The sequence below is a fragment of the Solanum verrucosum genome, unplaced genomic scaffold (assembly GCF_900185275.1).
Source record: "Solanum verrucosum unplaced genomic scaffold, falcon-dt-bn FXZP01000257.1, whole genome shotgun sequence".
Taxonomy (NCBI): Eukaryota; Viridiplantae; Streptophyta; class Magnoliopsida; order Solanales; family Solanaceae; genus Solanum; species Solanum verrucosum.
Genome location: NW_026020539.1, coordinates 2,287,290 through 2,311,030, shown reverse-complemented (window position 1 = coordinate 2,311,030; position 23,741 = coordinate 2,287,290). Strand labels below are relative to the sequence as shown.

General features: G+C 32.1%; 2 protein-coding genes across 2 annotated transcripts; one reads left to right on the top strand and one right to left on the bottom strand.

The window, feature by feature from the left end:
* Nucleotides 1-11,450: 11,450 nt before the first annotated feature.
* On the top strand, nt 11,451-22,128 carry LOC125809944 (peroxisomal fatty acid beta-oxidation multifunctional protein AIM1-like). The gene is made up of 18 exons (XM_049489478.1): nt 11,451-11,669; nt 11,741-11,812; nt 12,255-12,317; nt 12,407-12,463; nt 12,596-12,663; nt 12,743-12,824; nt 12,923-12,978; nt 13,446-13,748; nt 13,834-13,920; nt 14,621-14,795; nt 14,929-15,050; nt 17,509-17,672; nt 18,123-18,377; nt 19,699-19,820; nt 19,896-20,017; nt 20,175-20,323; nt 21,217-21,355; nt 21,797-22,128. The coding sequence occupies exons 1-18, from the start codon at nt 11,576-11,578 to the stop codon at nt 21,839-21,841; spliced, it is 2,175 nt and encodes a 724-aa protein (XP_049345435.1). The 5' UTR covers nt 11,451-11,575; the 3' UTR covers nt 21,842-22,128.
* A 594-nt stretch (nt 22,129-22,722) lies between these two features.
* On the bottom strand, nt 22,723-23,379 carry LOC125809993 (secreted RxLR effector protein 161-like). The gene is made up of 2 exons (XM_049489513.1): nt 23,133-23,379; nt 22,723-23,051 (listed from the first exon to the last, which is right to left on the bottom strand). The coding sequence occupies exons 1-2, from the start codon at nt 23,377-23,379 to the stop codon at nt 22,723-22,725; spliced, it is 576 nt and encodes a 191-aa protein (XP_049345470.1).
* Between the last annotated feature and the right edge of the window lie 362 nt (nt 23,380-23,741).

The window sequence follows — 23,741 nt, the reverse complement described above, 5'->3', positions numbered from 1 at the left end:
TTACCACTGGGACGTCAGTTGGATACCAAATGTATACCGATTTCATACTACGATTTGACTTAATTTTTCCAGTCAATATCAATCGCATACAAACATTACCTATTTTTTGAGTATACATTTGAAAAACACTGAATACACAAATGATTAACTAGCACACATAATAAATATTTTGAAATTATAATTCATTAACTTAAAAGACAAAATAAATCAAAACATGAGTTTGCCACAATAAAACAACCAAATAAAAATAAAAATAAATTATGTCTTTTTTTCAGAAGGATAATTTGAACATGGCTTCCTATTGTGTTCCTCCCAACGACATGTACTGCACGTAATCTTAGACCTCTTGAATTTCACATCAGCAAACCATTTACAAGTTGTGGTCTCCCTATAGTTCTTTTTGAACCAGGCGACAATAATTTCTGCTCCGATACTTTTTGAATTGCATATTTTTCTATTTCATCATAAATTATTGTGTCAATATTATATTATACAAAAGTACAAATAACTTTTATACATATGTTATATCAATATACAAATTTCATACCATTTTTATGCTGACAAAATTCATACAAAGGTAAAAATACATATATTATTTTAAAACAATTTCATATGTTATTACAGAATACTTTTAAGAACACATATATCAGTATACCAATTTTATATAATTCTTATTTTCACATTTCTTATATATTTCATGCCAAAAGTTATCAATTATTCATACCAGGATCATGCCACTAGAATACCAAAATAATTCCAACTTAGAAATATTAATTGTCATTTCTTTAATAAACAGTATACTAAATTCATTACATTATTATTCTCAAAATTCATTACAATATAATGCCAAAAAAAAAATCCAATCAAACCAAAAATCGTACCAAAACATTATCGATTGTCACACATGCTTGGTAGTATAAGTATACAAATTTCAAAGAAAAAATTATCTGTTTTTTTAACCAAAGATATACCAAAAAAAAATGTGTCAGACAAATAATGAACAAATTCAATGTTCATACCAAAATATAACATTATACATTTTTTTAAAAAGGGCATAATTCAAATTATTATACACAACAAAAAATCTGAAATCAGTATACAAATTTCATATAATTATTATGCACATTTTTCATACCTATTTCATGCCAAAATTATACCTATTTCATGACATAAGTCGTCACTTTTCACAGCAGAATCATGCCACTATAATACCAAAATAATACCACTTTTAACTATTAATTGTCATTTATTAGAAAAATAGTATATGAAATTCATTCAAATATAATTCTAAAATCGTACCAACATGGTATAACCAATATACCAAATTCAAATAAATGTTATGTAGTTTTTTAACCAGAAACATACAAAAAAATCAATGTTCAAACAAAAATCTATACCAATTTCAAACAAATTTTATGTAATTTCAAAAGTGAATATTCATACCAAAAATGCCATAATTAAAACTATTATTCACAAACAAAATCTGATTTTTTTTTTCCAGAATCACTGTTCATAATTTTTTTGAACGTTTGATTTGTATTACAATACAAATAAAAAATCGCAAAGAACACTAACTTGAAGAATCCCATCTATCACCATGTTTTATTAATACTAATAAGAAGCCGTCCAGAAAATAAAGATTATTGAATAAAAACGAATATGAATTAGATGAGAGTGACAAGATTTCTGGAAAAAAATTGAAGAGAGAGAAACGTGGAAGAAAATGGATGAAATCAAAATTTTTAATTAATTTTAACAAATTAGAGTGAAATAAGGAAACTAAATATTCTTAATTAGTTTGAATTTCCTTAATTTATGTTAATTAGTAATTATCTTCAATCAATTCAAATTAACACACTTATTTCCGTGTTTTTACCCTCTCTTTTTTCAAAAACGGATTATTATTTTTTTATCTTTTTATTTTTTTAAAAACAATTTTTTTACAATTATTTAAAAAAACGTTTTTTTTAAGAAACTGTTACAACCTGAAATTTTTTATTGTTACAACTTGAAAGTTTAATTCTACTGCTATAACTTGAAAATATTAGTCTAATATATGTCATATATGAAATTTTCACTTTCCTCATTTCATGTCTTTGTTGATTTGCATTATTTATATGTTTTCAGTATATGCTGCCTATCTAATTCTTTTTTTCAACATTTTATCTTAAATTTCTTCAAATTTAATTTCTCTATTTATTACTCTCTCTGTCCACTTTTAATTGTCATAATTATTTTTTTCTGAGTCAAATTATAAGAACTTTTTTGCAATGTATTTTTTCATCTATTATATAGAAAATTGTAATTTATAGTACTTTTTGTATAGTTTTTGAATATCTAAATTTTTTGTTTAAAATATCGAATAAATGTACTCTAATTTAACTTTCGAAAAACGTAACATGACAAATAAAAGTGAACAAAGAGAGTATATTTTAGCTACAAAATATATTAGAGGTACAACTTTTTTAAAAGAAATTTTTTTTTTATGTCTTTGACTTTTGAAATTTTATCATTGTCATATGAATTTGAACAAATGAAATAATTTATTATTAAAAGTTACATAAAAGATGTTATAAATCACAATCATATAGAAGAGAACCCTAGGCTGGCGTCACCACAAACTTGAATTTCCTTTAAATTGATTTATTTTCAAAATTAGTCTTTCCCTTTCATAAAAAGTTGTGACATTTATAAAAAGTAGTGACTTTTCTGAAAAGTTATGACTTTTATGAAAAGTTGTGATTTTTATGAAAAATTATGACTTTTATGAAAGTTTGTGACCTTTTCGAAGGGTTGTAACCTTTCCGATAAAGTACAATAAGCATTTTTCACACTACCTACTGTTGTCTATATATTTGAAGGATTTCCTGCCACTATTATTTGCAGGTTGTTTTCCACTATAGGGTACGCTACTAAAAAACTGTCAAAAAGAGACAGAAAAAAGCGACGGACTGTGTCGCTTTTTTGGCCAAAAGCGATGGAAAAGCGACGCAGTCAATCTCGTCGCTTTTTGGCTTGACGCTTTTCCAAAAGCGACGGACTGCGTCGCTTTTGATTTTTAATTTTTTTTAATTTTTGAAGAATGCAACGCCGTCCGTCACTTTTTTTATTTTTATTTTTTTTTAATTTTAAAAAAGAGTCGCTTTAATTGATTTTTAATTTTTGTAGAATCTTGAAAAGCGACAGACAATGAGACGCCGTCCGTCATTTTTTGGAAATAAAATTTTGAAAAACCCAAAAAAGCGACGAACTAAAGGACTCTGTCTGTGCTTTTCTGGGTTTTAAAAAAAATAAAATTAAAAAAAGCAACGGACTAAAGGACCTTGTCTGTCGCTTTTCTGAGTTTTTTAAAATATAAAATCCAGAAAAGCGACGGACAAAACCACCCTGTCCGTCGCTTTTTCTGCAATTTTTTTTACAGCAAAAACTGGCCTACCCACCTGCAAAAGCAATTCAATTCAGCCCCAATCAAACACAAAACATTATAAAGAAGCTACACAAAATATAAAACAACAAACTTAAATTAACATTCAAAAATATCTAAATCACAATTTAAAGACTTATAAAGTCTTTCAAAAATACAAATAGTTCATAAAGACTATATTTTATCAAGATTTCTAAAGTTCAACCTAATTATTAGTTTATAAATTTTATAAATTAAGATTTCTAAAGTTCATAACCTAAAGTTTAAAATCCTATAATAATTCAAGATTTCTAAAGTTTACAACTTAAAGTTCTAAAATTCCACAATAATTCAAGATTTCTAAAGTTCACAACCTAAAGTTCTAAAATCCTACAATAATTCAAGATTTCTAAAGTTCACAACCTAAAGCTCTAAAATCCTACAAAAATTCAAGATTTCTAAAGTTCACAACCTAAAGCTCTAAAATCCTACAAAAATTCAAGTTCTCTAAAACTCACAACTTAAAGTTCTAAAATTCTACAATAATTCAAGACTTCTAACGTTTCACAACCTAAAGTTCCTACAAAAATTCAAGTTCTCTAAAGTTCACAACTTAAAGTTCTAAAATCCTACAATAATTCAAGATTTATAACGCTCACAACCTTATAAAGTTCTAAAATCCTACAAAAATTCAAGTTCTCTAAAGTTCACAAATTTAAGTTCTAAAATCCTACAATTATTCAAGATTTCTAAAGTTCACAACGTAAAGTTCTAAAATCCTACAATAATTCAAGTTCTCTAAAGTTCACAACTTAAAGTTCTAAAATTCTACAAAGATTCAAGTTTTCTAAAATTCACAACTTAAAGTTCTAAAATCCTACAAAGATTCAAGTTCTCTAAAATTCTCAACTTAAAGTTCTAAAATTCTACACTTATTCAAGATTTCTAACGTTTCATAACCTAAAGTTCCTACAAAAATTCAAGTTCTCTAAAGTTCACAACTTAAAGTTCTAAAATCCTACAAAAATTCAAGTTCTCTAAACTTCACAACTTAAAGTTTTAAAATCCTACAAAATTCAAGATTTCTAAAGTTCATAACTTAAAGTTCTAAAATCCAAAATAATTCAAGATTTCTAACGCTCACAACCTTATAAAGTTTAAAATCCTACAAAAATTCAAGTTCTCTAAAGTTCACAACTTTAAATTCTAAAATCCTACAATAATTCAAGATTTCTAAAGTTCACAACTTAAAGTTCTAAAATCCTACAAAAATTCAAGTTCTCTAAAGTTCACAACTTAAAGTTCTAAAATCCTACAATAATTCAAGATTTCTAACGCTCACAACCTTATAAAGTCTAAAATCCTACAAAAATTCAAGTTCTCTAAAGTTTACAACTTTAAGTTCTAAAATCCTACAATAATTCAATATTTCTAAAGTTCACAACCTAAAGTTCTAAAATCCTACAATAATTCAAGTTCTCTAAAGTTCACAACTTAAAGTTCTAAAATCCTACAAAAATTCAAGTTCTCTAAAATTCACAACTTAAAGTTCTAATATTCTACAATAATTCAAGATTTCTAACGTTTCATAACCTAAAGTTCTAAAATCCTACAGAAATTCAAGTTCTCTACAGTTAACAACTTAAACTTCTAAAATCCTACAATAATTCAAGATTTCTAACGTTCACAACCTTATAAAGTTCTAAAATCCTACAAAAATTCAAGTTCTCTAAAGTTCACAATTGTAAGTTCTAAAATCCTACAAAAATTCAAGATTTCTAAAGTTCACAACCTAAAGTTCTAAAATCCTACAATAATTCAAAATTTCTAAAGTTCACAACCTAATTAAAGTTCTAAAATCCTACAAAAATTCAAGTTCTAATTAAATTCAATAATTCATATCCAATTTCTAAAATTAGTTATATATAAACTTCTAATCCAAGAATTAATTAGTTATATTCAAGTTCCAAGTTCAAGTTCAAGTTCAAGTTCTAAATTCAAGTTCATTTCTAGTTATATATAAACTTCTAATCCAACAATTAGTTATATATTCAAGTTCTAATTAAAAAAAAAACCTCATCGATCAATATATATTCATGACATTCAAACATTCATCACTATATAGTCATGACATTCAAACATTCATCATAGACACTTCAATTACTAATTTCTAACTTCAAAGTAACACTTTACTAACTAACAATATATCAATCAAATTTTAAAAAAATCTCAATTCACAATCAAATTACATATTCTCAAGTTGAAACTAGTCCTAAAATAAAAAAATCCTAATTCATTTACTAATTACAATACCCAATTTAAAAATGCCCAATTTAAAAGAAAACCCTAAAATAAAAAATCTCCAATTCTCTACCTAACTAACAATAATCAAATCAAATTAACAATAACACAACCCAACAAACTAAAATAATAATATACTAACTAACAATCAACTATAATCACTAAATTTAAAGAAAAAACCTAAAATTAAACACCAACCTTAACAAAGAGGAGAGGCAGCGTCGGAGGGTGACAGACGGCGACTGGCGGCGACAGGCAAGGGCAGCGACGGCGGCAGCCGGTGGAGGGAGATCGATAGAGAGAAGGGAGAGAATAAGAGTGAAGAGAGAAGAAGAGAGAAGAGAGAGAAGAAAATCCCAATCTGGGTCAAAGATATTAAAGAAAAGCAACGGACAACGTCTTTTTAAAAAAAATATTTGACCAAAATTTGACCAAAAAAGCGACGGACTAAGAGACGCTGTCCGTCGCTTTTCTTAAATGTTTGACCAGTCATGTTGACCAAAAAGCGACGGACTTAGAGATGTTGTCCGTCGCTCCTTTAAAAAAATAATTAATCAATTAATTATTAATTATATATATGGCGTAAAAATCCGCGAAAAAAAAGCGACGGACTAAGAGATGTCATCCGTCGCTTTTTGAAAAATAATTAAAAAAATAATTATTTTTATTAAAAAGCAACGGACAGTGTGGCAAATGACGTCGCTTTTTGGAGCGACGCCTTCCGTCGCTTTTCTGTCCGTCGTATTTTAGTAGTTGTTTAGTAGTGATAGTCGAATTCAAATACATTAATTAAGCTTCTTATGAAGTTTGTTTCATTCCTTAAAGTTCTCTTTCTCCTATTTCGTGGACCTTAATCTTTACTATAAGTCGTAGTGATTCATGTAACTATGACAATTTCTTTTTGCTATTTTGGTGGTTTTTTTTTAACTATGTTAAAAAATTTCAAAAATGATGATTGAAAATTGATCTTCTCTTTTGTCCCTTTCTACAGGTTTCTTCATATAAGCAAAGAAAAATGATTTTAATTGAAATGCGACATTACACTCTTGCACCTCTCAGTCCACAGTGGTTAAATTCATTACCTTTGGTTCTTTAGTAAACAAAACTTTTAGTTTGCCACTATTATTTGTATGTTTTTTCTCTATAGGGGAGTCGAATTCAAATACATTAATTATGTTTCTTATGAAGTGTGTTTTGTTCCTCAAAGTATACTTCCTCCTATTTCATGAAACTTAATCTTTTACTATATATTGCAAATTTTTTTTGCTATTTTGGGTTTTTTTTTTTTAGCTCTGTTAAAAATTCTAGTGAGGATGATTGAAATTTTTTCTCTCTTTTGTCCCTTTCTAAAGGTTTCATCATATACTTTTTGAGAAAATTGCTTGTGGGTTGTACTATATTTCACAGCACACAACAACAAATATGTGATAAGTAATACGACACTAATGATGAAGTTTGTTAAAAGAACCAAACAAATTGTTCTCTTACTTGCCACAATTAGTATATTATTTTGATTGTTTTTTCTTAGGTACAAACATTTCGTATGTCATTGTATTCTTCCTAGAATATTAGTAAAGAGACAACTAGTCCACTTCTTTTATCGCAAATTAATTAATTTGTAATATTTCTTCGTCTCTTCTTTTTGGGCATAATAAGATATCAAGTTTTCTTGAAACTAACAAATGTCCAAAATACAATACAACAAAAATATTTTTTAGCGGCAATAAATATGCACATTAACTAAGAGTGCTAGAGCCTTTACCGATATTAATTCATTTTCATTAGATCAATGTTGCTATAGACTTTAGGGACATTTATAGAGAGTACCAATTGCCTCTGCCAATACATATTTACCGACATTTAAGCTATTAATTACCGTTAAAGATCATTTTTGATATAGTGATGACTCTTTCTTTTGATAAAGCTTTTTTGTTTTTTGATAATGAAGTAATAACTCTTTCTTTTGGCTTCTTTCAATTAAATTTGTGAACTGTAAATTTGGATACAGCCCAACATACTATCTTTTTGAAAAATATATTAAGCAACAAACCTTTTTTCTCTTGATTGTTAGGAAAGTAAGGTCGTCTTTATTATTATTTGAGGATATTTTTGAGTTCAAGTGCACACAAATTATGCTGCGAGATTTTAATATTTAATGTGTCAAATTTTTTGTTTAGAATATCCAGTTGTGGACTGTTCCATTCAGATGCCACCTACTGCTTGATTGATAATTGCATTAATTTTTTGTAACTTCATACTATAACCATTACAATAACTATGGTTCGATTCCAACTAAGTTGGGCCGGTGATATGAAACCTAAGCAATAGTACTGACTATTCTGAGACAATGAGGAAAACTATTTATGATACTAACAATGTTTGGGTCATTTTTAACATATACATGATACGACATACCATAATAAAAAAGAGTTTGGTGGAGGTTCATAATAAAGTAGCCGAAGGTCCTCAATTTGAATTTAAAAAATTATGTTCATGTATGATGTTCCACTTTACTTGAGGGTGTTGTTGTTCGAAGCTTTATGGTCCCTTCTTTAACGTCTAATGTTGATCTTTATAACTTCTTGGAATTTAGAAAATTTCATTACTTCTGACCAGCTATTTCCATAGAGATTTTCTCACACTTCTTTCTTATACTTAAAATCTCTATATGACTCACAATTTTTGTATTAAAAAAAGGACAATTGAAAAAATATAGCACTTTTAGATTTTGGAGGAACGCGTTGCCTTAAAATAAAATGTTCTTGACAATGTAGTGTATGTATCAAAAATACGAATATTACCGAAGGATCATATGTAAGCTTAATAAAATAGTTCAATCCCATGCGAAGCACGGATAATTTACCTTGTAATTAGTAATTGAAAATATTTTTTAAATCATTTAACAAATTTGGTTGACTAATTGGAATAGAAGAAGTAACATATATTATTTGAAAATAACGTCAAAATTTTCAAAAAATTCACAATAAATTAGCAACGGAATATATTTATGATTATTCACGTGAATGGAATAGGAGTAACATATACTATTCAAAAATGACGTAAAAAATACTATAAATCACAACAGATTAATAACTTCAAACATATATTTTTTAAAACATATAAAAATTGATTCATTCTTGAAATTTTATTTATATCACATAAATTGATTCAAAAAATTAACATATATTGAGCTTATGCCAACACAAACACCATATATATATATATATATATATATATATATATATATATATATATATATATCTAGTTTGGAAATATTTGTGGACAAAAGCAAGTTTAAATAAAAAACGTGTAACAACCAATAAGTTCCAACTTGGTCGTCAGCTTTTGAAACCAGCAGTGATTTACATTTAACAACCAACACTATTCATTTGTAGTCTATTTGCCAGCCTACAATTTGTCTGCAATTTCCTGCATAAACTTATATGCTTTCTTTATTTGTTTTTCCTGGTCCATGATGTTTTATTTGTTTTACTTTATTTATGACTGCAGAGGCACGCACATCCAAGATTAAGAATTTGAGGATTCTAAATTTTCTCTTTAAAAAAAGTGTAAAATATTTTCATTTTGTCAATTATTTTATTAGGGATTCATAAGCTAATATACATATTACTTATTTAATTTTTTTTAGTATAAATCTAAAATCTATAGAAAAAATATTGAATTCGTCTAAACCACAAACCCCTACCTAGCTTTACCTTTATTTCTGTCTTTGAGGTACTTTGATTCAAGTCAAATTCAACTCAGCCGATGTGGAAAGTGCAAAGAAACTAGTGGTCAACTATATTTGTTTTTTTCTTTAGAAAGTCAAGTCTCTTCTCTTTTAAAAAAAATAAAATATTAGCCAAAGTTTTAACAACCAACACTATGTTGTTATGTTGCTTATCTACTTCTTTTCTATTTATTGAGAGTATTGTTCAATATTCAATTACTCATACCTAGTATGTTATTGAGATATATGATGAGATAGATATGATTCCTTAGCTTTTAATTAAAAGTGTTGATTTTTTAAATTTTGACTACGGAAAAAAAAATCTTTATAGAGAAAAACTACATAAATAAGCCATAAAATACAAGATAATTACATGTTCATACCCCAATCTAAAGTAATTTAAGAAATATTTATTCTCTCAATTTTTTTTTATAGCCCATATTCCCATTTATTAAGGTTGCTAATTTTTGCTTAACTAATACTAAATCAATGCCATATACTGTATTGATACCATTAAGGCTGATAATTTTGCTTAATTGATACTAAATCAGTATATATATACTGTATTGTTATCACAAAGGTTTCTTATTCATATATTACTCATTAGTCAATGCTACTATAAGAGTATATATATATTTTTATGGTATCATTAAGGTTTCTTGTTTACGCCCCACTCAATATATTCTTATAGTATAATTGACTAATGAGTAATTTCTGAACAAGAAACCTCAATATATATATATATATATAATTTAATATCAGTTAAACGAAATTAGTTGGGAGTGTATACTGTAATTATTTAGTGGAATATGAATATAAAAGGGTATATGTTAGTAATTATTTTGCTTTTACGAGGTATTTGCTTAGTTTCCCCTTTATATGTGTGACTTCTCTTTTAATGGTCTAATGTTGTATGAATTTTCTTAGAAACTTTCCCCTAAAGACGCAAAAATAGAGGCCTAATTACTTGGTTTAGCGGGAAAATATGTTTTTCAAAAAGTAACACAAAATGCATACAATTTTTATTTTAAAAATACAATATGGTAAACATATAATTGTCATACAAAAAATATACAATTATGTTGTTGTATGCATTTGTGTGTCGTGTATATGTCAACTGATACATTGGACATACAAAATAACAAGCAATTTATTGGTCTTCTTCCTGTTTGAGTTTTAATATGAAATTCCAGCCAAACTCAATTTTAATCTTCGTCAAATTACCTCAAAATTGACATAAACACTTCAATATTTTATTTTAAATAGTTGCAATAACACCAATTTTTAACAAATAACAATTTCACAAAATTCTATTTTTTGAAATTCACGCTTTGAAACTTTTTAATGGTGGTCAATAGAGCTTTAAATGAAGTTTACACTACTAATAAAAGACAAAACAAACCTCCAAAGTCAGTTATCACAAAAACTTGACCTCAAATCGTAAATCAAAATGAATCTTAATCAAAATATCAAACCGATCTCAAGAGGTCGGTAGAAGAAGGTTCATATACATTTTTTTTTTATATTAATTATATATAGAATCGATCTCAGCAAATCGATTCTCAATTTTTTAAAAATGCTGATCTTTTGGAAAAAAAAAGGATGCAAAATTAAAATTCTGAACAATAGTTGTCCACTATACACTTAACACACCCCTTAAGAAACAATAAATAATAGGGGTAATATTACTGTTTTATCCTTTGACTTTATTAAATTTAATACTTTGAGAAATATGTTAGCTAATAAATAATATTTAATAACAACGATAAAGTCGACACAAAAAGTAAATTATCTCTGAATTTTCTAAAAATAACAAATATTGTTAGACAACTATTTTAATATAGGGAATATTTATTATTGGACGGAGGAATAAAAAATAGGTGGAAAATGAATTCACAGCGACCACTCATGAAAAATATAGTCTTGTAAAGTTGGCCATTGCGAAATTGCTCTCTAATTACTTTCCAACACATGCAGCTTTTCCTTCCTCGCGGCCCACGAAAAACACCCACTCACCTCACTATTAAATACTCCGTATAATTCACCACTACCAAATTACTTCCTTATTTAAGCCCTTTTTCGTTTTCTCTTTCTCCTCGATCGCCAAAATACTCCATTTTTTCGAATCAAGGAAGTAGAAAATGGCTCCTGTTAAGGTGACGATGGAGGTGGGAACCGACGGCGTCGCCGTTATCACCATTTTTAATCCTCCGGTCAATGCTTTAGCTATTCCAAGTAAGCTTATTCGTTTCTCTCCCAATTTCAATTCATGTGTTTGGATTGGATTTTGATTGTGGTGGTTTCAGTTATCGCTGGATTGAAGGAGAAGTGGACTGAAGCGACTATGAGGAACGATGTTAAAGCTATTGTTTTGACTGGTCAGTTCTCTCAATTCTGCTCACTACTTAGTTCTTCGTAATTTAGTGAGTTTTATGACAAACCTGTATCCATTTTATTCTAATTTAAGCATGTCTAAAGCATATACATACCTCCGGCAATTGTTTTCAACTATAAAATAAATTTAACTTTCTACGGGACTTGTTCATGAACTGTTCGTGATATGTTGCTTTATGGATTTTTTTAAGTTCAATTATTTGGTACTTTCGGTGTTTTCCTTAACTACGCATGTGGTGATTTTTGCATAGCTGGTTCAAGGCCAGCCTAAATAAAGGAGGTTGGTAATTAGTTAAAAATATAGTTATAATTTGATGAATCATATTGGAGTTCTAGTATTCATTGAGGCGTATATGTGTTTTTGCGTAATTATCATTTGAGATTTCCCTTGCATCTTATGTTTATGTTCTTTGTATTTTTATGCAGGAAATGGGGGGAGATTTTCTGGTGGTTTTGATATCAATGTTTTTCAGAAGGTTCATGCGAATGGTAGGATTACTTTGGTTTCATCTTTGTACATTTCAACTTGTGTCTCAGTGTATACATCCTTGTTGAAAAATGGAATTGGATTGTTGCAGGGGATACATCTCAGATGCCTGATGTTTCTGTTGATCTTGTGGTTAACACGATGGAAGGTAGTTGACACTGTTTAAATCACAATTTCAGATCCATTATACAGCTCTTTTTTCTCCTGGTGCTTCTCTGTATCATTCTATAGTCCATTGTCATTTACAAATCTCTCAATCCTGTTATTTTTGTAAGTTTAGATGGTAAAAAGCCTGCAGTTGCTGCCATAGAAGGACTTGCACTGGGAGGTGGCTTAGAATTGGCATTGGTTTGTGATCTCTATAAACTTGTCCCATCTTTGTATCTATTTCTTGGCGAGCCAATTAAGTAGTGTATGCTTTTTGCAGGGATGCCATGCACGAATTGCTGCACCACGAGCACAACTGGGGTTGCCAGAGCTCAGTCTTGGAGTCATGCCTGGATTTGGAGGTAACTCTGCCACATAATGCTTGTCGCACTTGAGTGTAGGTTTAGAATTCTCTTCCTTTACCTACTAACTAAATATAGAGAAAATATTTCTTCTTAAGGTACACAGCGTCTTCCGAGGCTTATAGGGTTGTCTAAAGCTGTTGAACTTATGATGGTAAGTCATTTATCTTCTTTTCAGTAAAACAAACTGGAACTTGTGACTTTCTTTCCCCTGATTTTAAACTCTGTTAGATTCCCAGACTAGTTTATTTGATCTATCAATTCATTTCCAAATTAACTGTTGGGGATCAATGCATGTCCTGGTTGGACCATGTTAATAGAACTGTTTACAGTTATTCTTTTCACTATATTGTGATTGGAGATCTCTTTGTTATGACAACTCCTAAATAAAATGGAGCAAAATTATGATGTAATGTCCTTCTTAGATGTAAGCATGGTTCAACTTCTGATCGTTTGCCGATCTCTGTGTTCTAAAGTTTATATGCTCATCCTGACAATGACCTCTATTTAGTTTCCAATATGTGCTCAATGTATCAGATTGTTTCTGTTCTTACTTAAATTTTGTAAATCAATCAAGTGAATCATCAAAATGGCCTTATATATTGCAAACAATTTTCGCAGACATCTGAACCAATAATGTCTGAGGAAGGGAAGAAGCTTGGTCTCATTGATGCCGTTGTCCCTTCATCAGAGTTGTTAAAAGTATCTAGACAGTGGGCACTTGATATTGCAGAAAGGCACAAGCCTTGGATGCGTTCCCTTCACAAGACAGACAAAATTGGTTCCCTTTCAGAAGCGCATGAAATACTGAAGGTGGCTAGGGAACAAGTGAAACAGACAGCTAAGAATATGCCTCAGCACTTGGCGTGCATTGAGGTAATTGAAGAAGGCATCATCCATGGAGGATATAATGGGGTTCTCAAGGTATTTTTTCCCAGTCAACAATATCTTTGTGTCGTAAACACCTTCTCTCAAGATGGCATAACAACTCTTTTTGAATGTTTTGCAGGAAGCTAAAGTATTCAAGGACCTTGTATTGTCAGATACATCAAAGGGTCTTGTTCATATATTTTTTTCTCAACGGGCAACATCGAAGGTATGGTACAGTAAATCCTGAACCGTGAAGGGTATGAATCTACACTATGTGATTTGTGATGCTTGCATGAAGCTTGGAGTTCCTTGTAGGCATCTTTATTTGAGCAGGCAAGAATGAATAGGAAATTACTGGGATGACTACAACTTATGCACCCTCTAAGTCTTACCAATCCTCTAGTTAGCTGCTTTAGCTTTGACTCATTTTCTTGAAACTACTGTTTATTATTAAACTGGATTCTTGATTGCAGATTATCAATTTAAAAAAAAATTATGTATCAGTAATTCCATATTCAAGAGATTAATGCATTAGCCGTACAAAACTATCTGCTTACATAAAAAGTCTCTATAAAGAATGATTACACATGTGATTAAGCTATAGCTCGTTGATCCTTTTCTTTTGCTGATTTAGTTTGGTTTATTCTTCTTGAGATTTGATGTTGGAATGGGTTTTCTTGATGTGTGTAAAGTTTGTTATCAGTAAAATTTCCTATGGTTACATAGATTCTGTGGATCTGTTTCATGTAATGAACTTGTACAGTTACTAGTTTATATTTTATACCATTTTCATTAAGTTTGTATTCTTATAGCTTTTGATCCCCTCCCAACTTTTGACTTTTTGAAATATGTACTTAGATGTCTGCATTCCCTCTGAGTCATTCTATTCTTCTTGTGTGATGACCTTTGGTTTCATAACTGACCAGGTGCCTAATGTCACTGGTATTGGCCTCAAACCTAGGACAGTCAAGAAAGTTGCTGTAATAGGTGGAGGTTTAATGGGTTCAGGCATAGCTACAGCCCTTGCCCTTAGCAACACAATTGTTATACTTAAGGAAATTAATTCTGAGTTTCTTCAGAAGGGGATGAAAGCTATTGAAGGTTGTCGTTACACTTTTTTATGACAGTTAAATTACATACCTCTAGTCATTTAGTCGATGATGCCTGTTATTCTTGACAGTCCCTTAGTGGTCTTTATGTGTAGAAACTTATGAGGATGTATCTTATATTACAGCAAATGTCAGCGGACTGGTAGCTAGAAAGAAATTGCCACAGGATAAAGCAGATAAAGCCCTTTCAATGGTTAAAGGTGCACTAGATTATTCAGATTTTAAGGATGTGGATATGGTCATAGAGGTGAGCTGCTGAACTTATGTTTTGCTGTTAAATGTTCATAATCTTTTCCTCTTTTTCTCATTTCTCTCACGCGGCTTCTTGAACACCCTAGTATGAGAAATAAAGACTCAGGAAAAATATTAGTATTCAAATACATAAAAGTATTGAGCCCTATTTATATACAGACTTTACAGAATACATAATACCTATCTACCAAAGTGGGACACTCAGTATAACTATCTAATGCAGAGCTTTCAAGGGTGCACATAAGCCTTGAAGCAAAGCTCAAAACATGTCGCCTCACTTAATGTGTGCTTCAGTGTTGTCATCAAGGTTCTAATACATACTTTTCCTTGCCACTGAGCCTCTTTTGAAGAGGCAACACAAACAATTGATATTTCACTTTATCTAATTTTTCATTCATGCTTATAATTATTAGTCTCTATACATACACACACATGTACACAATAAAAGGTCATTAAAAAGAGGGTAGAATCAAATGGCTAACAAATGCAAGTCTTAAAGGACATCCAAAAATGTAAAAAAAATATAATTTAGAATGACCGAGGATATGGGATTGGCTTGTCCATTTTCTTTTGTTTTTGCTTAGAACCCATTGACTAAATTAACAACGGGATGAGTTTGAATAGCTGATATTTGAAAAAAGTGATTTATCATCAGAAAAGGGATGAGTTCATGACCTCAAGAGTATTGGAGTGTGAAATACAAGCAACAAAATTATCAGCAAAAAAGGTATTAGTCTGAACAATAGAGGCTACTTGTGGAGATGTCTGCATACTAGCTCAATACTTAAAAGAATTCATTATATCTTTCTTCAGATAAATAAAACATAAGTATTTTTGGGTGGTCAACCGTGCAAAGAATAGCATACTTCAGGAGTGTGCCCATGCTTATTACACTAACTGAACTTGAGTTGAGATCTTGCAAATCGACCTCCTCCCCGTTGATTCTCCATAATCTGAGATGTTCAATTTTTCATTGTTTGAGATGCGAGAATAGAGAGGAGGCAATGGTTGGTGATGAGATCATTGTGATCGGGTGATGGAGAAAGGAGAAATGAAAAATAGTTCACGTAGAAACAGTAGGACTAGCCAAAATCTAGTTGCGCAAGGAATCAAGGTCATTAGGAAGTCCAACAAGTGTAAGAACTAGAAACATCTTTTGTCGTTGCTCCTGTTTTTGTCAACACTAGCAATATGTCAGTAACTGGCATTAACTTCTCAAATAAGGTCGTTACTGTCTATACCTGTCCCAATTAAGTAGATGTATCTGATTCCCGTTTCTTTAAGTGCATCCAAGATATCACATCATAAAAATGAGACATGTCATTAGTATATAAAGTGCAAGCCTTTTCTCAAATCGAACAACATGTTTGGAATGGACGAAACAAGGCCATCAATAGATTGCCACAAGAGACTACATAGTAGAGCGTCAATTTTCTCCCACCGTGCTCGAGCCTTTGTTTTTCTCTCACTAGCCTTTTTTATTAAGTAATCTTGAACACCTTGACCCGTGACCACAATTCAATTGAGAAAGCTCAAGCTGAATAGTTTGAACTTCCCATTAAGGGTTTTGAAGTAATCATTGGACTTACTTTCCAACTTTCATATATCTTGAACTAAACACATCAATCCCAAAAGGCATGGTTGAATTGATGAGAGTTCTAAGCAAATAATCACAAAATATAAACGAGAAGAAAGTGACAGAAAAGTTGATGGCTGACAGAGGTTGTCCAGAAAGTCACCCGAAGATAATCTGAAATTAAGTAAGAGAGCTCCAAAAGTTCAGCCGAGCTCCAATGAGCAATAGCTTTTCTGGAAGACTGCTGGAAAACACGACTGTGGCTGGGAAAATCTGAAAACTCGCTGGAAAAGCTGACTGGAGTTGACAGATTAGGGTTTGGGTGATCAGAAATCAGCCAAAAAGGGATATTTTGGTCCTGACAGCTAGGAGATCTCCAAGTTACCAATCTGCTTAGGTCAAAGAGGATTTCACACACCAATGCATGGTCTGACATGTCGCCGACACCGTAGCTTCAGGTGGCTCGTGAGAATGCGTGACGGTGGATCTGTCAGAGCAGTTTTCTGGGGTTTGTTCTGAGGAATCTTGTGTTGTTGTTTTTGCACAATACTGATAGAAAATTCACTTTGAGCAAACACATACTTATTCCACCGGAAAATTGCTTGCATGTACATTGCACCATGGTATTTCTCACCAACGCTCTAATGCCATGTAAGAAATGAAGACTCATGCAAAATATCATTCAGATGCGTAAAATAATTGTCTTATACTGAGTCCGATTTATATACAAACTTTACACGATACATAATACATATTTACCAATGTGGAGAATACAGTACAACTATTTAACACCTACTATTGCAACAATGGGGATGATCAGAATTTTGATTCTTGATTTGTTGTAATTCTGGCGGTCTCACTCTCATCTTGTTTGCAGGCTGTTATTGAAAATGTTCCACTAAAACAGAAAATATTTAGCGAGATTGAGAAGGTATGCCCTCCACATTGTATTTTGGCAACTAACACATCTACTATTGACCTCAACATTATTGGCGAAAATACCACATCCAAGGATCGGATTATCGGGGCCCACTTTTTCAGGTATGAAGTCATGCATGGCAAAGTTTTGTATAGTTGTGACTAATATGGGAAATATGACCACTAAAAGAGAAGGGTAAACGTGCAATTTCAAAAATAGAAATACAACAATGTGAAACAAAAATTTGATATTGAATACTTGCTCGTGAGACTAGCTTCGAGGGACAAGATTTTTTTCATGTATCTTGTACTTCAATTCCTCTTTATCTTTTGCGCTTAGTGGATGTGGAAGATGGGATTTTTAGAAGTAAAAGCTAAATTACACTGACATCTAGGAAGCATATTATTGGATCTGAATACAGATAAATGAATAGCAACGTAATGATTCTGCTAGAAGAGGGTAATCTTCAAGTTATGTAACAATTCTTTGAATATAAATGCAGGCAGTTACCAATTTACTACAACAGCATCTTTTCCTGTTCCAACTGCTAACTTGGTTTTTGTTGTGGTCAGTCCTGCTCACATTATGCCTTTGCTGGAGATAGTACGAACTGAGAAGACATCTGCCCAAGCAATTCTTGACCTTATGGCTGTTGGAAAGGCAATTAAAAAAGTACCTGTTGTGGTGGGAAATTGTACTGGTTTTGCTGTCAATAGAACCTTCTTTCCCTACTCCCAGGGTGCACATATTCTGGTTAATCTAGGAGTGGATGTCTTCAGGATTGACACGCAAATTGCCAGCTTTGGTCTCCCTATGGGTCCCTTCCAGTAATTCTCTTCCTTACTAAATTATCATATGTAGCTGCATTTTCATTTCATACAAGATAAAACATATCAAAACGAAACCGGGTAGCTGATCTCTGCTGATGCAATTCTTTTTCATTTCTTTAGCTTATAACAGCTTTAAGATGACTAGTCCTTGTGTTCCATTCTATGTAACACTCCATCCTTTTGGTTTGTTTAATTCATTGACATCTTTCTATATTTGGAAACGCTTTAATATGCATATTCCCATCTTACCTTTAATGTCATGCTCTGATAAGAATGATGTGGCATGACGGATATCACAAGATTTTAACATATTTTTGGTAGGTAATATTCATATAGCTTATGTGTCAGAAGGCTTCTTTCTTTCTTAAACTCTGTACTTAGTCAAACACCAACATACAACATGGAATGAAGGGAATATTATATTTCAATGATACAAATTTCTAAATGCATCCACAGACAGAAATATCAGTGAAAGTATTGTTCAGATTCAGTTTTCTATACATCAAAAGGGAGTGCCATGTTTCTTGACTTGTTAAGAGGCTTTTACTGATTGATTTAAAAGCACCCAAGAGTGTGGCCTGGTGGTCATAGAAGTGGGTTGAGAATCATGGCTCTCAAGTTCAAATCCCAGCGGAGAAAAAAAACACTAGGTGATTTCTTTCCATCTGTTCAAGCATCTATGCTGGTGAGGTAGCGGTTACCTAGTGGAATTAGTTTAGGTAAACACAAGCTGGTCCTGGCGGCACAGTTTTTTGAAAAAAGCTGGGCATGTCAACAAGTGGTTCTTCCCATACTATCACAGTCTATGTTGCTCGGACTCTTAAAAATGTCAACGGGTGCGTGTTGGATTCGCCAAAAGTAGTGTATTTTTGACGAATCCGACATGGGTGTGGCATCAAAAGTGAAGAGTCCACGCAACTAAGATCACAGTACACAAGAAAAAGTAGAGAGCGCAGCAGTTGTCTTCTGTTATATATTATAGGTTGAGAAATTGAATAGGTGCACGCCTCCTGTCCCTTTATTTTAGTTGGACTTTGATGATTGTTATAATATACTGCATTTGTTTGCTTAGAAATTTGTAAGGAACGCAGAGGGAAACAGTCATCTTCTTTGTTAGTTGCTATATTAAGGTGTTTGTTGGCTCAAATGGCATGCTTTGTACTCCTATCCATAGCTATTTGTAAGGAACGCAGAGGGAAACTCATCTTCTTTGTTAGTTGCTATATTAAGGTGTTTGTTGGCTCAAATGGCATGCTTTGTACTCCTATCCATAGCTATGTTAGTTTGGTATGAAAATAATTGCTTAAGCATCTTGCAGGCTTCAGGATTTAACAGGATATGGAGTGGCTGTTGCTGTAGGGAAAGAATTTCGTTCAGCTTTTTCTGATCGCACTTTTAAGTCTCCGTTGATCGACCTTCTTATAAAAAGTGGTAGAAATGGTAATGTTGCAAGTCTGTATCCTTTGTGTTGTTGCTTCACTGTCTTGCTTTTCACCATTGATACTGGTTTTGCAGGTAAAAACAACGGAAAAGGCTACTATATTTATGAGAAGGGAAGTAAGCCAAGACCCGATTTTACTGTGCTTCCAATTATTGAGGAATCAAGAAGGCTCGCCAACATAATGCCTGGAGGAAAGGTATCTCTATCTAAGAAAAACACTTGCAAAGGAAAAATCTCTATCTAAGTAAAATGGGTTTAAAGATGCAGGAATGGACTATATGTTCAAAGGGGCCTGTTGAGTTCTAACTTAATGAGAATAACAGTGTTTGTCTTTTTTGTGAATTTTCTCGCAGCCAATATCTGTCACTGACCAAGAAATTGTTGAGATGATACTCTTTCCAGTTGTGAATGAGGCATGTCGTGTTTTGGATGAAGGGATAGTAGTCCGAGCCTCTGACCTTGATGTCACATCTGTCCTTGGAATGAGTTTTCCATCTTACCGGTTAGTTTGTCTAAGCTATTCTGGAAATCAACACTAATTTGTTACCCTCCATATTAGAGTCACCCTCCATATTAAAGTCAAATTATGTCTTGAAACTTGTTCCAAGTGATTACTAGTTACTACTAGGGATGTCAAATGGGCGAGTTGGGCAAAATTTGGGGGGTCAAAATGAGCTGAGATAACAAGTGGGTTGGTCAATGATCCTTCCAAAAGTTCCTTGGGCTGAAATGGTTAAGAAACGTGTCATAACCAGCTCGACAATACTTACTATATTTTTAGTTTCTTTGTTTATTTTTTTGTACTTTGTTTAAGTGCCTAATAAATATTTTTGTTATTATGTATATATACAACATATCAACAAAAAAAAAATGTCGTCTTACAAATATTTTGATTAGATTTCTCATGAGTCAGTTTTAGCTATATTAGCACAACTTTTAGATTGCTGAATTGAGCAAGTCAAAATGGAATGAATTAATAAATGGGCGGGCCAGAATGGGTTAGGTGGGATGGGTCATGCTTTCATGGGCAAATTACTACTGATTCAGATGTGTGGACAATGGGAGCTAAACATGAAATCTTTAGAAAGCTTTCAATAGGATGCGAGGGCTTGTGCATCCTTAAGATAGAACTATTAACCAAAAGACATGAAGATAATTACTCAGAAAGAAAAGGAAAAGGAAAAGGACGTAGAGTGGAAAGAACGGAAGGATTGGGAAGAGTCTTAAACTAAAACAGCTACCACTATATTTCCTTAACTCCCGAAACCTAAGGATGAGAAATCATGACCTTGTATTTTAAACCCCTGTCCTAACATTTCGAATCTGGTAATATTATCTCTATTAAAATTTTAAACATCTACAAAATGATTTTGACAATGATGCTGTTTTTGGCAGAGGTGGTATTGTTTTCTGGGCTGACACTGTTGGTGCTGGACATATCTATAGAAGTCTTAAGAAGTGGTCAGAACTATATGGTAATTTCTTCAAGCCCTCAAGCTTCTTGGAAGAGAGAGCAACAAAGGGCATCCCCTTGGTAAGAACTTGACTCATTACCATTATGCATTTTAAGATCTTTCAAGCTGTTCACTGTATCTTTGCTTCAAATTTGTTCATTCTGTCTATTAATTTTGATAATCAATATGCATATACAGTTGAAATTTCAATAATTGATTACCGTAAGTGTCAATAGCTAGTTAGTAGTCACCAGTTTTGAGCTTCCACTGTTGCCAAACCAAACAAAAAAAGGGGCTGTTAAGTCATGTTTTGAAGGGATAATGAACTAGGGAAAGGACATAATGATGTAATTGTTGCACTGTCCCTATCTGTCAACATCATCGATTTGTGGTCAATCTGGGACAAAACATTGCCGCTGACTGCTGTTAGTTGCATTCATTTTAACTCAGATTGCTTGTCATATTGTTCTGTGCATATGTTAAAATCATTACTGATTGGTATATCATTCCTTGTGCTGCAGAGTGCACCTTCTTCTACATCTTCAGTTTCAAGGTCACGCATGTAAGCAGTGTGTACTCAATGTTCCTACAACTGGGAAACAAGATGAATTTGAAATATAGACCTGTAGAGGGGCACGTAGGTCATGCCTATAAGCAGTGCATGTATAGTGTATTGCAACATTTCCGTGGCTCCTAGTAGAGTTCATTTTCAAGTTAGTTGAGTGAATGCACCAACTTTATATATTCCACCCCCACCCCCTCCCCCACCCGAAGGGTATGTTTATTGGATAAACTGAACCTTTTTTCAAGTATGGCTGTTCATTTATCCAGCAATGTTAAACTTCTTTTCATTCGTATTATGCGTCCACCCCTTTGTTAATTGTTATGCGTAAGGTGTGTTAAATTGCCAAGAAATGAAGCAACAATGAAGGACTATTGAATTCAGTAAATGGCGATAACTACAAATGTGTTATGAAAAGTAACTAACTAAGCTTTATAATAAGAAAGAGAGCAGAGAAACTGTATATGCCATATGGATGTGGCAAACAATGGCATACACAAGCTATCCATTTGCCTTGAACAAGTTCGTGCACTAATACCACATACTTAATTGGCAACTCCATACACTATCCACAATTTCCACAACACCCCTCCTTGGATGTCCAAATAAGATCTAACTAAAGAAACCTTAGTGAAGGAAAAGGAGTACATATATCTTTAAATACGCATTTGAGTGCTGCTTCATTAAAAATCTTGCTAGGAAAATCCAATGGGACAAAACCTATACTAAGGAAAAAAGAGTACTACGCTTATCCTACTCCCCCTGATGAAGACCACAATTTATATTGTTAAGTCTTCGCATTCCAATTTTGTGTACCATCTTCTCAAGAATTGAGGCGGGTAAGGATTCGGTGAATAATCCTGCTGGATTATCACTTGAACGAATTTATTGTACATCAATATCACCATTCTTCTGGAGATCATCTGTGAAGAATAATTTTGGTGAAATGTGCTTAGTTCTATCTCCTTTTATGAAGCCTCCTCTTAATTGAGCTATGCATGTAGCATTGTCTTCAAAGAGCACTGTGGGTACCTTGACATCACACTTCAAATCATATCTTTCTTTGATGAAATGTGTTACTGATCTCAACCATACACATTCTCTACTTGCTTCATGAATAGCTATTATCTCAACATGATTTGAAGAAATAGCGACAATGGATTGCTTCGTAGATCGCCATGATATAGTAGTACCTCCATATGTGAACAAATAGCCTGTTTGATATCAAGCTTTATGTGAGTCAGATAAAGCTTTGATATCAAGTTTTATCCTATCTTTGTTAGGATAAAACAGACACATATCACTAGTCCCCTTTAGATATTGCAATATATCTTTAACTCCATTCCAATGTCTTCGTGTAGGGGAAGAACTATATCTTTCTAATAAATTAACAGAAAATGCTATGCCAGGTCTCGTAGCATTAGCAAGATACATAAGTGCACCAATTGCACTAAGATAAGGTATCTCAGGACCAAGACGTTCCTCATTCTCTTCTTGAGGTTGAAACAAAACTTTACTCACTTCAAGTGATCGAACAACCATCGAAGTACTTAATGGATGTTCTTTGTGTAAAATCGTTTTAAATTTTTCTTAGTATAGGCAGATTGATGGATGAAGACTCTGTTTGCTAAATGTTCAATTGGTAGATCAGGACAAAATTTTGTCTTTCCAAGATCTTTCATCTCAAATTCTTTCTTTAGCTATTCAATTGCCTTTTGAACTTCTTTAGGGTTCCAATGAGATTTGTCATCAACATAAATGGCAAGTATAACGAATTCTGATCCCGTTTTCTTAATAAAAATGCATGGACAATTGACATCATTTATATAACCTTTATTTATCAAGTACTAACTAAAGAGATTATACTATACACCCTGGTTGCTTCAAATCATACAATGACCTTT

Coding starts and splice junctions, on each gene's coding strand:
- LOC125809993 (XM_049489513.1), bottom strand. CDS start 23,379: ATGGTTGTTCGATCACTTGAAGTGAGTAAAGTTTTGTTTCAACCTCAA. Junction 23,052..23,132: donor AAAGGGGACTAGTGATATGT/GTCTGTTTTATC, acceptor GATATCAAACAG/GCTATTTGTTCACATATGGA.
- LOC125809944 (XM_049489478.1), top strand. CDS start 11,576: ATGGCTCCTGTTAAGGTGACGATGGAGGTGGGAACCGACGGCGTCGCC. Junction 12,979..13,445: donor AAGCTGTTGAACTTATGATG/GTAAGTCATTTA, acceptor CAATTTTCGCAG/ACATCTGAACCAATAATGTC. Junction 19,821..19,895: donor TATAAAAAGTGGTAGAAATG/GTAATGTTGCAA, acceptor CTGGTTTTGCAG/GTAAAAACAACGGAAAAGGC.